This window comes from Hypomesus nipponensis, chromosome 11 (assembly GCF_054491055.1).
Source record: "Hypomesus nipponensis isolate SF chromosome 11, ASM5449105v1, whole genome shotgun sequence".
NCBI lineage: Eukaryota > Metazoa > Chordata > Actinopteri > Osmeriformes > Osmeridae > Hypomesus > Hypomesus nipponensis.
In genome coordinates this window covers 17992659-18006566 of record NC_140371.1, presented here as the reverse complement: position 1 = coordinate 18006566, position 13908 = coordinate 17992659, and the positions used below count along the sequence as shown (strand labels likewise).

General features: G+C 45.2%; 3 protein-coding genes across 3 annotated transcripts; 2 read left to right on the top strand and 1 right to left on the bottom strand.

Annotated features, from left to right (window-relative positions):
• The first annotated feature begins 264 nt into the window (after positions 1-264).
• LOC146268507 (transmembrane protein 178A-like) lies at positions 265-3602 on the top strand. Its single transcript, XM_084667228.1, has 4 exons — positions 265-904; positions 2167-2280; positions 2568-2705; positions 2900-3602. The coding sequence occupies exons 1-4, from the start codon at positions 490-492 to the stop codon at positions 3139-3141; spliced, it is 909 nt and encodes a 302-aa protein (XP_084523354.1). The 5' UTR covers positions 265-489; the 3' UTR covers positions 3142-3602.
• Positions 3603-3692: 90 nt separating this feature from the next.
• thumpd2 (THUMP domain containing 2) lies at positions 3693-6730 on the bottom strand. The gene is made up of 10 exons (XM_084667227.1): positions 6522-6730; positions 6213-6345; positions 5634-6073; positions 5432-5509; positions 5053-5105; positions 4878-4965; positions 4626-4697; positions 4422-4536; positions 4175-4295; positions 3693-4080 (listed from the first exon to the last, which is right to left on the bottom strand). The coding sequence occupies exons 1-10, from the start codon at positions 6630-6632 to the stop codon at positions 3786-3788; spliced, it is 1506 nt and encodes a 501-aa protein (XP_084523353.1). The 5' UTR covers positions 6633-6730; the 3' UTR covers positions 3693-3785.
• Positions 6731-11401: 4671 nt separating this feature from the next.
• LOC146268505 (uncharacterized) lies at positions 11402-13378 on the top strand. Its single transcript, XM_084710034.1, has 3 exons — positions 11402-11480; positions 11809-12683; positions 12843-13378. The coding sequence occupies exons 2-3, from the start codon at positions 11992-11994 to the stop codon at positions 13270-13272; spliced, it is 1122 nt and encodes a 373-aa protein (XP_084566160.1). The 5' UTR covers positions 11402-11480; positions 11809-11991; the 3' UTR covers positions 13273-13378.
• The last annotated feature ends 530 nt before the right edge of the window (positions 13379-13908 follow it).

The window sequence follows — 13908 nt, the reverse complement described above, 5'->3', positions numbered from 1 at the left end:
TAATTATCATCATAGCCATTAAATGTTTTGAAATGTATTTATGAAATGCATTATTTGTTGAGGACACGTCTGTCGCAATTCGTCAAATTGTGGTATAGCCTACAGTGACTTTTAATGGGGATGGTGTAATCCAGAATGAATTTGACGGCGTTGGCATTTAAAAGCGCACTCCTCCACAGGCGCGCGTCTGCGCGTCATTTTCATTTTGCAAACAGCCTCGAAAAGAGGACTCGTGCAACCCGTAGAGCTATACCAATCGTTCTTGAGCAGACTCCATACCCCAAACATTTCAGCTGTCAAGATTATCCAGCAAGAAAAACCTGGATCGATTGAGCCGACTGGATTTCGCAAACTCATGTCAGATTCATGTCTCTGCACTCGGGTAGGTTCTCACATCTAATCGCAGAGGATAAAATCAGTGTCAATGGACTCTGAAGTAGAACTGGTCGATGCACATAATCTAAAACAGTCTCCTGCGTCCATGACTACATGATGGAGAAACAGACAGTGGTCACCGTGGTCAGTTTGTCCATGAGCGTCGCGTCACTGTCGCTTCTGATTACTGCTATTCTCACCGATCACTGGTATGAGACGGACACCACACAACACCGGCAGAACTGCGATCAGTACGGGCTGGACTCCAACGGCCAGAAGAACCGATTAATGCCCATTTATCATCTTCCGTTATTGGAAAGCGGCAACCCTCGAGGGAATCAGGCGCTCCTCAGAGCTATTCACGTCGGTAGCAAAGAGGAGGAACTTTTGGAAAACTGGAGGTCAATTTTGGGAATGGGTATTTTGGAGACGGAATGCGGGCGCCCCCTTTTCTCCACTTACTCTGGGCTTTGGAGGAAATGTTACCATGTTGGCCAGGACCGAGACATTGATAATCTCATCACCAAGGGTAAGAGAGAAGCAGGGAGCTGCATGTTGACTCTTAACGCAGTGAAACGCATCTTCAATTACATTGAAATGCAATACTCGAAAACAATAACTAATTCAGCACGCTATCGAACTCTGGACTATGTAAGGATACAATTAAATTAAATTCTATTAAATTCTGAAAAAGGTTCTGTTTAATAATTTCGTAACAACTAATGGTGATGACCTCTAAATTGGATTTTCCCCACCTGACCCTAAATAATAATAATCCCTCAGAATGGTTCTGGTACGTTTCCTGACGGTTATTCTACAAATACAAATGGGTTTATGTATCCCTTATAATCATGGGGGAAAACGTATTGTATTGTTGTCTACTTATTTTTTGTGTTCATGATGACACAAATCTCCAACAAGTCCAAAACAAACCTGCATAATTGGTTCAGACCCCATATCATTAATGTATGTGGCATGTCCAGTACATCCTATGTAGGCCTTATCCAACACTTACAACTTGAGGCAAGATCTTTCTTATTATATGACACTGTCGGTCACAGGTTAAGAATCCATTAGAACACACTTTAAATCAGTGACATCTACCATTGCACTTACCTTTTATGCATACTACACTCTACTCCGAGGAGAATGTTGTGTTTTTATACAGTACATCGTACGGTACCCTACGATCTATGCAAGAACATGACATGCTATTAATATATGATCAGCTCGCCTACATGTTGCATAAGGCACCAACTCACATCCGCACAATTTGTCTTATGGTATTCAGCTAAAGAAATGATCTGTGCTTCTTGATATTACTGGGAAGAGAGAGTGGGAGTGTATGCCAATCACAGACTGTTTCGTGTTCTCTATTCTTTAATGGTGTCGAGGCATCTCTGGCAACATTATTTGGCAATATCATAAGTGACAGCTTTTCATAAACTAATGCTTCACAAAAGTCTCCCACTTTGTGGCTGATAGCAGAATGACTTCCATGTCTGCAGGCTGGGACTGATGTCAGCCGTTTATGAAGACAGTCCGAATAACGTGGATGTCGACTGAATTTGTAATTGAACCTTCATAAAGATCTGACAACAGTCAATAATCATATAGAACCATGCTTTGGTTACCAAGAGATGAAATACAACTGAGTTCAAGATTAAGAATAAGTCATACTTCCCAGACCTCAGATTCTGTAATACAGCCTGCTAGTAATCCTGGTTTACACACATACGTAATCTGCTCTATATGTTACAATAATAGTTGTGTGTGTGTGTGTGTGTGTAGGTATAGCCCAGCGCTGCACCACCATCAAGTATCATTTCTCCCAGCCGGTGCGTCTGCGAAGCATCCCTCAGAACCTCACCAGGATCATTCAGCAGGATGAGTGGCATCTCTTACGTAAGAACCACCAGCGAGTCCCATCAGACCCCTTCCATTACTGACATCTCCACATGGAGCACTCTGAAGAGGAGAGAGGGAGGAAGAAAGCTGTAATGTGGATGCCGGGCTGTAGATTAGTTTTTTTGCGAATATGGGTGGGACCGCTTTAAAAAAATGTATATATAACTGAGGATGCGACCGTTGAATATTATTTTTTTCATAAAAGTGGGGGGTCAAGTTTGTCATTTTCAAAAAGTGTGTAACAGTACTGAAACAAAAACCAGCATCCGTCCACTGTTCCTCAGACCTGCGGAGGATCACTGCTGGGTTCCTGGGGATGGCCGCGGGGGTCATGCTGTGCGGCTGCATCGTGGCGTCAGTCAGCTTCATCTGGGAGCACAGCCTCACGCAGCATGTCTCAGGACTGCTGTTCCTCATGGCTGGTACACGGCAACACACTCGTGCACGCACACACACACACACACACACACACACACACACACCGCAAAGATCATTCCTCTCAGCCTTAATCATCACATCACCCAGCTTTATGTCAAAATAAAGCTTCCCAAGTGAAAACATCCACTGTCACAAACACTCTCTGTCATCCTAATGTCTCTCTCTCAATCATCCCTAGGTATATTCTGCACCATCTCCCTGTGTACCTATGCGGCCGGTGTGTCTTACGAGCTGTCCAGGGTCCCTCCCTTCATCTACGGGCTGCCTGCAGATGTGGAACATGGCTACAGTTGGTCCAGTTACTGTGCCTGGTTCAGCCTGGGGCTCGCTGTGGCAGCAGGCTGCCTGGCCACCACGTACCCCATCCTCACCCGCAGCGAGGGACGGAGGGGCAAGGCTCACCCCGACACGCCTGCCTGACACACACACAGACCCCAGGAGGAACATCCAGCCCCACACGCTGGTGGAAGATGGAGCCAAGATGGACGTTTTCTGCCGAGCTCCAGGCGGTGGGATGACGCCTTGCTGGTTTAGCATGTGTGAGAGTGAAACTGTTCACGTGTGTTCTACGTGGCTGTGGTCAGTGTTTTAGCGAATGACAACCTCTCCTGATCCACAGCAGTATCCTGGACAGCTACATATAGCCTAGAACCCATGGATACTAATTATTCTCCTTTGGACACGTTCCCCGAAGCTTGGTAAATATGTGGGCCTGCCCCATCAGCGGACATCAGATCTCATTTCAAAGGACCATAATGTGAGTGTAGGTGTACTGTAGTGTTGTTATGTTGTCTGTATGCCACTTCACACGTGGGTGACTGTTCAGATAATATCAAGTGGAAACAAAGGAAAAAAGACAGCTATAATAATATTTAAGCTATTTATGTTCTTGAGATGTTTGCAACATTGGTGTAAAAAAAGGACAAAACTTTCCTGTACAGTACATAACATGACTATTGTATTTAGCGTCGTATTGTAACAGTACATTGCAGTGTCTTTTATTCAATTCTACAGTGTCAATGATTTTTGTGTTGTGTGTGTGTGTATGTGTGTATGTGTGTGTGTTAGCACCCAGATCCACCATGTGTGTTAGCAGTCTGTATCTTGACATACTTGTGGATGAGTCCATCTATTGCTCCTAGGCTAACTCTCTGACTGGATTGAAATTGGAGAGAGGAGAGAGGCCTGGGTGGGAGAGGGGGAGCGGAGCCAGCTGAAGGCCAGGCCAAAGACTCCTCTTGCTGGGTAGGAGGCGGTCCAGGGTCTGTGCCCAGATCGGGGGGAGTCAGCGTTCTCTTCAGTATGACGGACAGCTGGGGACTAAGCAGCAAAACCATGGTTCCTCCCACACGGAGAACCCTGAGAAAATAGCAGAACAGAAGGTAGAACAAACCGTCACCTGATCCCCAAGCCCAAAAGTGAAGTGAGCTGGCAGAATTGGGATCCAAGTTACCTCTCCATCTCTGTAAGGATGCCAGGCAGGCTGGCAGCCATGCCAGCCTTAGTGCCAAACTTCTTCCCAAAGGGCAGATCACACAGCACGGCATCCACGCTGCAGCCGCTCAGAGGCAGCTCTGTGCGTAGGAGACGAGAACATGAGAACTTGCAGGGACCGTTCATTCATAAATGACTTCAAGCTGATCAGGAGGATTATGGTTAAGGTTGATTTTGAGGTTGGATTTTGAGTCTGGAAGTTTTACCAATGGACGAAGCATGCAACAGCTGAATTCGATGTGTGAGTTTAGCAAACTCTACATTCTCCCTGGCTCTCTCTAATTGTTTCTCCTCGATATCAACCCCCAGAAAACAGGCATCCTGGGAGGAGGGAGAGAGAGAATGGTAGATAGATGCATAGATGGTAGAACCTTCTGAAAAATAGCATCTGCAATCGACTGCAGTCCTACCAGGTGTTCATGTGCTGCTTCCACTAGGATGGTTCCCACTCCACACATAGGATCCACCACTGTGGAGCCTGGCTGGAGATGTGTGTGTGTGTGTGTGTGTGTGGGAAGGATAGTTGAATGTGTGCGTGTGAAAGAAAGTGAATGTGTGTGTGTTGGAGCAGATGAGAGAATAACATTAATCAGACATTGTAAATAACTTACATGATGACAGTGTTACCCCTGGGAATTCAGAGGAGATGTTAAACTGTCTACCTGGATGTTGGCCAGGAAGCCGATGGCCCAGGCTATGGTGGACCTCAGACCTGTGGTTCTTACGTAGCTACGGCTTGCTAGGGGAAGTCTGGACGGGAACAAGAGACAAATGCTTGACTAAAAACACTCAGAGATATAAAACACGGATCACAAAGATTATGATGCCTTCACAGACCTGAGTAATGGAATGCCGACCACACTGTGATCATCACTCAGATGAATGTTCATCTGGAGGAAATAATGGTAATAATAATATCATCAATAACATATTCATTTAGCAAATGCTTATATAAAAAGCGATGAGCAAAAGGGGATTTGAGCCTGTGCCACCTTGATATGCAGTCAAATGCTCTGCCACTGAGCTATACACATCCCCATGATTATGATTATTCAAATGTTATCTACAGGATAATTAACTGCTGTGTAAGATCATGTAAGGTGCCGTGCTTCATCACAATGCATTGATAGCATTCTTCTAGTCTTATAACGACACACACACACACCTAAAACGTGCTACTGACTGAACACATGAGTGTGAGAATAAGGTTCCTTACCTCCACCTCTGGGTTTTTAAGGTCCACTCTCCAGCCCAGCTGTCTGGTCAAGCCCAACCCAATGACCCTGCACAGGTCCTGCATCCAGGAGAGACAGTACAGAGTCAATCTGTCACAACAGTACACAACTACTGTACCCCAACACCCCCCACCTCAACACACACACACACACACACACACACTCACTCTTGTGTGTGTTTACCTGTGAGCTGAAATGCCGGGAGAGCCCACCACTGCACCTGCAGCTAACTCTGAAGGTCACAGGATCAAAGGTCGCCGAATCAGAGGTCAGGGCGCAAGACTTTCCCGATGTGTTTTCATGATCACTTCCAAATGTTTCCCCTTCAAAACAGTCTACTGCAAAATTGTCTTTTCCACTACAATCCCAGTCCTCAATCCTACCTAACTTGGTCTCTGCATCAGGCGCCTGTCTCTGTGTTCTTTTTGGCACATTATCAGGCTTCCCCTCTTCACCCTTGTTCTCCTCTTCCTCCCTCTTGCGCTTTCTACGTGGCTCCACCGTGCTTGCTGTTCTAAAGCTGCTCGACAGCTCCCTCTGCAGGTGTCTCCATGTCTCCACAGCACTTCTCCACTCCTTCCCATCTCCTATCAACCTACTTTGGATCTGAGAGGCTGTCTTGGCTAAGAGAGATAGAAAACAAAAAGAGCGTGAAACACCAATAAAAATGTACAGCGGAACCATAAATATTTCGATTTAGTCCGGGTTGTTAATTATTATTATTATTTCTTATCCGGATTGACGATGGTCAAACGTGGCTACCTGTGTGAGGATTTGGAGGGAGAGGTATGTCTCGTTTCATGAGCAGGAAGAGTCTTTCAGCAGACTTCAAATTTCTGACGAGCTTAACTTCGGCAGGGCAGGAGAAGAACACTTTCCCAGGAATCTGGTCAACCTAAATATAATATGATCAGACAAGATAACAAATCAATCGTTTTCAAATTAATGATATGGACAGATGCTGCTTTGCAGTCTCAATGCCATTACACTAGTCCATTCAGACCGTCCACCTGTGTATGATCATTTATTTAGCAACCAGCATCTACCAACTGCTCTACGATACCGACTCACATTTTCAGCGGCAAGTTTAGTCTTCACCTCCTCCACGAGGAAAGACTCCATGCCTTTCCCAGCGGTACAATAGAACTGCACCGCGGGCGACGGAGTCGCTGTCTTCTTCATACCGCTAACGGTAAAGCATCGAGAATGAAATGCAAAGATTTTGTAGCAGCTAAAACTGCAGACCTGTTGGTTACCTGTCAGTATTTATCTCCCGTGAAGCTTTGTTTACACGGAAACGGAAGCATTGGTAGAATGCATTGAGGCAGCGTAGTTGTATTTTAGTCCGGCAGGGGCTGCTCTTGCACTTTAATAGAGTAAACTCGGATCATTTTTATATTGTAGCCAATGGCACAATTCTCCATCAGTAATATTTTAGTCGTGTTAATGTGTCAAACTTGCTCATTGTGTCATTATGGATTTGCATAATAAGACGGAATGTATTTGAAATATAACTGACATACAGGGTATTTTAACAGAACACATTTTCATTCTACACTGTTTGTGAGCCTATTAACAACAATGATTTACATTGAAATGCACACCCTTTCACTCAAAGCGACGTGAATATAGAAAGAACCACAATATACAGCAATTATACATTCAAGAGACATTTATTTTTGCAGAGTACTCTCAAATGTATTTGAAGCTGAAACCCCGACCTTACCCCCTTACATTTTTTATGTGCATTTAAAATGGTGACCTTTCTGCCTGACGTTTATAAATCCCACATTTAAGCCCACGCGGTAGGCTACATTAAAACAGTGTCTTTCACGGGAAGCTGCATGTCAAGATCTCCTTCAAAATTATTTCATTTAAGACAGAGCTTTCTAAAAAAAAAACTTCGAGATTTAGCTGGTGATGTGGTAGGATACAGAATTGAAACATTTACTGAATGTAATTCTCAGTTAAGAGCGTACTTATTTCAGTGACATAGAGACATTTTGTGCTAAGCTTTTGTCCAAAGTCATGCCAGTTTTATGAAGCAATTTCATTGCATGACATGTGAGAGTGCCTTGGAATACTAGAACCAAAGTGAACATATCAGTTTTACCATCAGTTTCTAAAAAGAAAAAGAAAAAAGAAAAGCCTATTCAACATCCTACAACTGTCCAAGTTTCCTTCTTAGGTTCTTCTCTCTTTAAACTCCCATATCTAAGTGACCTTCTTCATCAGTGCGTAATATTGGATGCATCCGTGTAGAAACAGTACATTAATACTCTTTCAAGAGCTGCCATTTGAAATAATTAGCCTATCTCTCCTGGCTAAATGGTACAATGTTCAAAATTGCCGCCCGGTCTCAGAACTACTGGTGTGATCTATCGCTCTGCATTAAGCTTGTTTTTATCTTCTCCACGCCACATAAACCCAGCAGGAAGGACTCTAGAACAGAGAGAGAGGGAGAGAGAGAAAGGGAGAGAGAGAGAAAGGGTGAGGACTAACAAAAGATATGCTACAGGCAAACCATAGCAAAATGATACAACTTAATCATGGTGGACTAATTACTGCATATTAGCAATAAAATGTTTATGCAGCTATCCAGGGTAGTACATGAGTAGTGAGTGAGATGTCTTGATGGTGACATTGGTTTAACTGATTAATGCGCTGTAATGACCAGCAGAGGGGCAGGACTGTATTGAGGCCTGGATGCCTGAACAAACATGGAAAGCCCAGTCAAACATAAATTATTATCTATTTGCTAGAATGGGACAACAATTCAAACGGAAATTGCTTATTAGCTTCAGGAGTAAACATTTTAGAGGAAATTAATTAACTAAGTGAAGAGAGTGAGTTTATACTACAGACAGCCTTCTATCGGGAGGACTGATTTAATCCAGTTGATGATCTTTCATGAACATTGAGATGTTTGGATGTTGTGAGACAACTTTTACATCTTATCTTGCGACCAAACTTCCTTTAGATTGATCGTAAATGTCATCCTTTTTCAAAGCCCACTTCAGAACTTCAATCTGCAATAATTTCACTCAACACAAAATAACCTGTAATAGGTGAGTGTGTGTGATTGACATTCAAGCAAGGATTTAAGTATGGTAATCATCTGAAAGGCCAGCCAGAGACCAAGCCTGTGTGCTTGTGTGTATGGGTGGGTGTATCTACGTTGGTGTGTGTATGAGAGAGTGTGTGTTTTAGATACTCTGAGTGTGTGTGTGTGTGTGTACTGTGTAATGAGTGAGCAGATTGAATGCGGTGGTGAGTGAGTCATGGCGATTAGCAACATTTCCATGCTCCGTGGTGAGAGCTATTCTGTGTTCAGCTCTTGTACTTGGTCGCCCCTCCACTTCATACTCCCCAGAGTCTGATGGAAATGAGACCTTTTACAGCAAGAGGGAAAAGAGGGAGGGAAAGACAAAAAGAAAAAGACAGAAGAAAGTCACCTTGTTTTTGGGAACAACTGACAAACTATGCAACTGCCTACTATTTCAACTATCACCAACGAAACATTCTGAAACAACAAATCTCCTAACACCTGATGTCTACTTCATGGTGAACGGACTTCACATTAGGGAAGTACCATCTTACATACATTTCGACTAAATACATCATGTATTGTATAAAGCATAAAATAAAATACATTTTATCACAACAGACAAGTATTGTGCCAGAGAGAGCGAGATTTGAAGCTGTGATGGGTTAACACTACTACAATAAACCTTGTTTCTCTCTGTAACAGGATTAGCTCTCCCCAGATGGGCTGAGAGGGCAGGAGAGGGTCTCATATAAGAAGCCAACCAGCCAAAAGTACCCACAAACAAGACCCACACAGCAATTAGTCTACCTTCACCAGGGATCAAGTGTGTAATTAAGACAACATTATCCTGCAATTAAATGGTAATTTCACAATTTGCCACATCGAAGGTCAGCCTGAGAGAGGCACTGAGAGAGGCACTGAGAGAGGCACTTAATGACTGTGGTGCTTTGTCTTCCATATCTTATTAAAGAATTCACTATTGTTCGGCTTTCACTTTTCACGGTTAAGTCTTCCAGTCTGATTTTACAGAAACTAAAGTGCTAAAATGTACGCCTGCCAGTTCTTACTTTACCTCTCACTTTCCAAGGTTCCTTCAGTATCTTTGTCAACTTTCCTGTCCTCAGCCTCGGTTCTGATTGGTGCTGTCTGGCTGTCTCTGGTGGTTGTGGTGGACGTGCTTCTACATGGAGTCAAACACCACTCAATACACTCTCCCTAAACCATCAGTTAAGAAGCACTCAAACATGGCCTCAACCTGACAGAAACCTTCCAAAGACAAAACAAACGGAGGAAGAGAAGGTGTGGGAAGGAGAATGCAAGATTGTGGGCAGGGGAAGTAATAGCGAGGGATATGGGGTTTGTTGATGGAAAGAAAAAGGTGCTTGATGTTTATTGAACCGGTGCTGTTTGTGAAATGTCATAGGGATGACAAAAGGGACACTCCAGGTTGGTGTGCTGGGGGACGACATGAATCCAAACACCAACACAGTCACAGCATGGTCGTCATTATTCCCCTTCTCGCCGTTTGGCACCATTAGAACACTCTCACATCAGCGGGAGGCAATCACATGAAGAGCTCTTTATTCAAATTAAGCTGTGTGCGTGTGTGTGAGTGCGTGTGCGAGTGTATGTGTGTGTTTATGTAGACATCGTCTGTGTTTATGCTGTTGCTGTTGTGCATGCATGCAGGATGTGCATGTGTCGGAATTGTATGCATGTGTGCATACATGTGTATTTGGTTTGGGAGTAATTGTGTGTTTGTGTGTTTTTGTGTGTATGTGTTGGAAATTAGAACATGCGTGTTATTCGTCCGTCTGTCTCCATCATCGTAACATCAGATTGACTGACCACAGTCCCTTTGGGAGAGAGAGAAAGCGAGAGAGCAACAGAGAAAGAGAGAGCAAAAAGAGAGAAAAAGAGAGAGAGAGATGACCTCAGAGAGATGGCACTGCCCACACACAGCCACTATTGTGACAAACATACAGACACACACACACACACACACAGTCACATCTGGAAAGCCAGCGGTTGCTCTGGGCTGGAACAAACCAGTGCCGAGTTACTTTGCCATGCTGCAGAACAGCATGTGGGCCTAGAAAAGGCAGGATGGAGGAATGAAGGGATGAGGGAGTGGAGGAATGGCGGGGCAGAGAGAGGGAGAGAGAGTCAACAACATGGAAGAAAGCAAACAGCATGCAGCTCTGAGGGCACAAATCAACCGAGGGAGAGAAAACAAGGATGGAGAGATGAGGGAGATGGAGGGTCACAAATTAAGAGACAGGCGAGAGACTGATGTGCTCGGACAGACAGAATCAAACTGAGCTGAGTGTCAACAGTTTCGCTGGTCTGATTGCACGTGTGTGTATGTGTGTGTGTGTGTGTGTGTGACAGCCTGCACTGCTGAACAGTGGCTTGACAACAGCCTGGTGGAGAGGCTGGAGGGAGACATGGTGGACACCATCAGTTCAGACCCACTCATCACAACTGCGGGCTCTTTTTAGACTCGTGTGACGGTGATGGTTCTGTGAGTGTACTGGAGCATGGGCCACATGTCGACATCCAAGGTTTTTATTTCGAGAGTTTGTAAATCATCTGTTGTGTGGGAGACTTGGGTTGGAACCTTGCATCAGTCACTCACGGTGTGCCGGCTATCACAAGACAAAGCAGCTTGTCCTAGTTTGAAAAAGATAAAATAAAAGTGCCTTCTAGCCGAAGTAAAAGAAAGACACATATCTCTAAAGCCCTTGTCCCATAAAAAAAAAAAAAAACTGTGAATTACTCTGTGAGCCCTTGGCCTATTTTACAGTTCTGAACACACAATAGCTGCATGACCTTGCAGTATTCTGCAGGGGGAGCTCTAGTTTTTCCTCCGTCCTAGTTTCAGCCCCCCCCCGGTTGTCTTGGATTTACCTCTGCAGTGCTAGAGAGTGCTGGTGAATGAGCTGTGCTGTTTTTCTGGATATGGGGAGAGAAACACATTGGTAAATACAAAATAAAGGGATAGTCAGAAGCTGGATAAATCAGCGAAAATAATCATGTGGCGTGTTAAGATGTTATTTGATCATTTAAAACAAGTCTAGATGTTCTGTATATTTAGATTAATAGTGTGTTGTACAAATACTTTTTTTTGTATGTGTATGCATTTTTTTTTGTGTTGTACGTTGTCCATATTTATTTACTTGATATGATATATTGTTACGTTTCCTCAAAGCACATCAGTATGTTTTATCACAGAGTAATTATGACTTTATTGTGTATGAGGATATTGGCCGACTTTAACAACTTTTTTCCCTTCCTTCTACCAACCAGGCTGTCCCCAGCAATGGTAGACTGATTGCCATAACTTCCCTCCTTTCTCGTTCTCTTTCAGTCTTTCTCTCTTTTTCTTCTCTTTCTCTCTTTTTCTTCTCTTTCTCTCTTTTTCTTCTGTTTCTCTCTTTTTCTTCTCTTTCTCTCTTTTTCTTCTGTTTCTCGTTCCCTCACTCTTCCTTCATGGGGCAGCTGGTTTCGTCTCCAAGCGAGGTGTCTGAAGCTCAGTCCGCTCTGGGCTCTCTCCTCTACAACGCCATGCTAGAGCAAGGAGCCCTGCCAGACCTGGGTGTAGACCACTCCTACCTCGGCAATCCTGAGAGCAAGGAGTCCCAGGCCCACCTCCAGGCCCACCTCCAGGAGCTGCAGGGGCACATGGGGAACCGGGCCCCGGCCTACCTGAAGGAGCTGATTAGTCGACTGGTGGCATTCTCCGAGGAGCCCCGGGTGGCCGCGCTGGTGGGCCTGGTGGTTTCCATGGTGTTGGAGACGGCGTACGCGTCGTCGCGGGGGTCGTCGCGGGGGTCGTCCTCGAAGGCGAAGAGCCAGGTGGAGGAGAGGAGGGTGGAGCTGTGTGACGTGATGGAGGAGTATCTGAAGCGCTGCAGGATGCACCTCAGCGAGAGAGACAAGCTCCACCAGGACACCCTCCGTCTGGAGGGGCAGCTCAGCCTCCTGCTCACCCAGCTCAAGAGCTCCCTGCTCAGGGAGGGCTGCTCCACCAGGGGCCTGAAGCACTGGGCCAGCGGGGCAGCCCTCCACACCCACATGTTGGTGCACCTGGCTGGGCTGGAGCAGAAAGGAGAGCCCCTGGTTGCCCTGGCGGCCCTGGAGCAATACCACGAGGACATGGAGGATCTGATCCCTGCCTACAGGTAACATCACACCTTGTGGCCTCACAGTGTCGTCGGGAACATGTTGGGAGTGTCGATCAATATCTGAAATAACTTGATATCTTATATTCTTATAATCTTCTCACAGATGACATTTTTATGTTAAAAGGTTCCCCTTTGGTCTCTGTCTTGTGCCTCCAGGCGCTACAAAGCCGGCACAGTGTCCGTGGTGAAGTGTTATGGGGGGCTGTGTGTGGGAGGAGACCCCCAGAGTGAGGGCTGTGTGACCGGTCTCACCCTGGTGGACAGAGAGACCGGCCGAAGTGTTTCAGTGACAGTCCCAGAGGACGCTCCGTACAGTCCGGACCTGGTCACTGCAGACCAGCTCACACAGGTCTACCTGGACCTGCTGCTGTCCCCACAAGGCCCCCTGGTGGACCTGCACCGGTACTTCACATCTGCCAGAGACCGACTGGGAACACTGGGAGTGGGGAGGGCAGGCTTGGAGGAGCAGCTGAGCATCGTGGAAATAGAGCCGCTGGCGAGAAGGGAGGTGAACACTGTGAACACACCTGTGCCCTGCAGCACGTGCTCAGACACACACGCTGAACACAGGCCGGATGGACACTGAAAATGTTCACACTAAATGAAGAAGTGACACTTTTAAACCATACTTTGACAGAAAGTGGAAGAATCCCATTAAATATACTTTATATAAAAGGGAATAATGTTCTGTGTCACCTGTACTATTGTGACCATTTCTTCCTTTGTCCCGTAAGCTTTGTGGTGCAGTGTGAAATGCAGTACAAATTTTAGTCAAAAGTCTCCCCTGTCCATCACTGAAATGATGATTGGTTAGCCATAAACTCTCCCAAAAGGTTTTTATTCGAATGAAAAAAACATTTCTATAGAAAATAGTCAAAGCCATTCCCTCACTCACTGAATTACCACAATATAGCATTCAGGTTTTTTTCTACAGGTGTGAATTGCCTTTTTGTTTCGTAAGTGCTTCTTTTTCTTCCACCACCCAAATCTTTCTGGTTATTGTTTTGTTGAGTGCTTCTGTCTGCAGACAGACTCTGTGAAAGGGAGGTGTAATGGTGCGTCTGCTGCCGCAGCAGAATGGCAGAATGTCTTCACAGAGCCCTGCCAAACACTGCTAGATGAGTCACATTCCAGCGCTGCAATTACCACACAAACAGAGCGCTGCACCACTGATGCCAGCTGATGGATGTTATTAGTACCATTATCTCTCTCTCTCTCTCTC

Excerpts from the sequence above, each read along its gene's own strand:
- LOC146268507 (XM_084667228.1), top strand. The coding sequence starts at position 490 with ATGATGGAGAAACAGACAGTGGTCACCGTGGTCAGTTTGTCCATGAGC. Across the intron at positions 905-2,166 it reads TGATAATCTCATCACCAAGG|GTATAGCCCAGCGCTGCACC; the intron begins GTAAGAGAGAAG and ends GTGTGTGTGTAG. Across the intron at positions 2,706-2,899 it reads ACTGCTGTTCCTCATGGCTG|GTATATTCTGCACCATCTCC; the intron begins GTACACGGCAAC and ends AATCATCCCTAG.
- thumpd2 (XM_084667227.1), bottom strand. The coding sequence starts at position 6,632 with ATGAAGAAGACAGCGACTCCGTCGCCCGCGGTGCAGTTCTATTGTACC. Across the intron at positions 5,510-5,633 it reads CCCGGCATTTCAGCTCACAG|GACCTGTGCAGGGTCATTGG; the intron begins GTAAACACACAC and ends TCCTGGATGCAG. Across the intron at positions 4,296-4,421 it reads GTTGCATGCTTCGTCCATTG|AGCTGCCTCTGAGCGGCTGC; the intron begins GTAAAACTTCCA and ends TCCTACGCACAG.
- LOC146268505 (XM_084710034.1), top strand. The coding sequence starts at position 11,992 with ATGGGGCAGCTGGTTTCGTCTCCAAGCGAGGTGTCTGAAGCTCAGTCC. Across the intron at positions 12,684-12,842 it reads GATCTGATCCCTGCCTACAG|GCGCTACAAAGCCGGCACAG; the intron begins GTAACATCACAC and ends TTGTGCCTCCAG.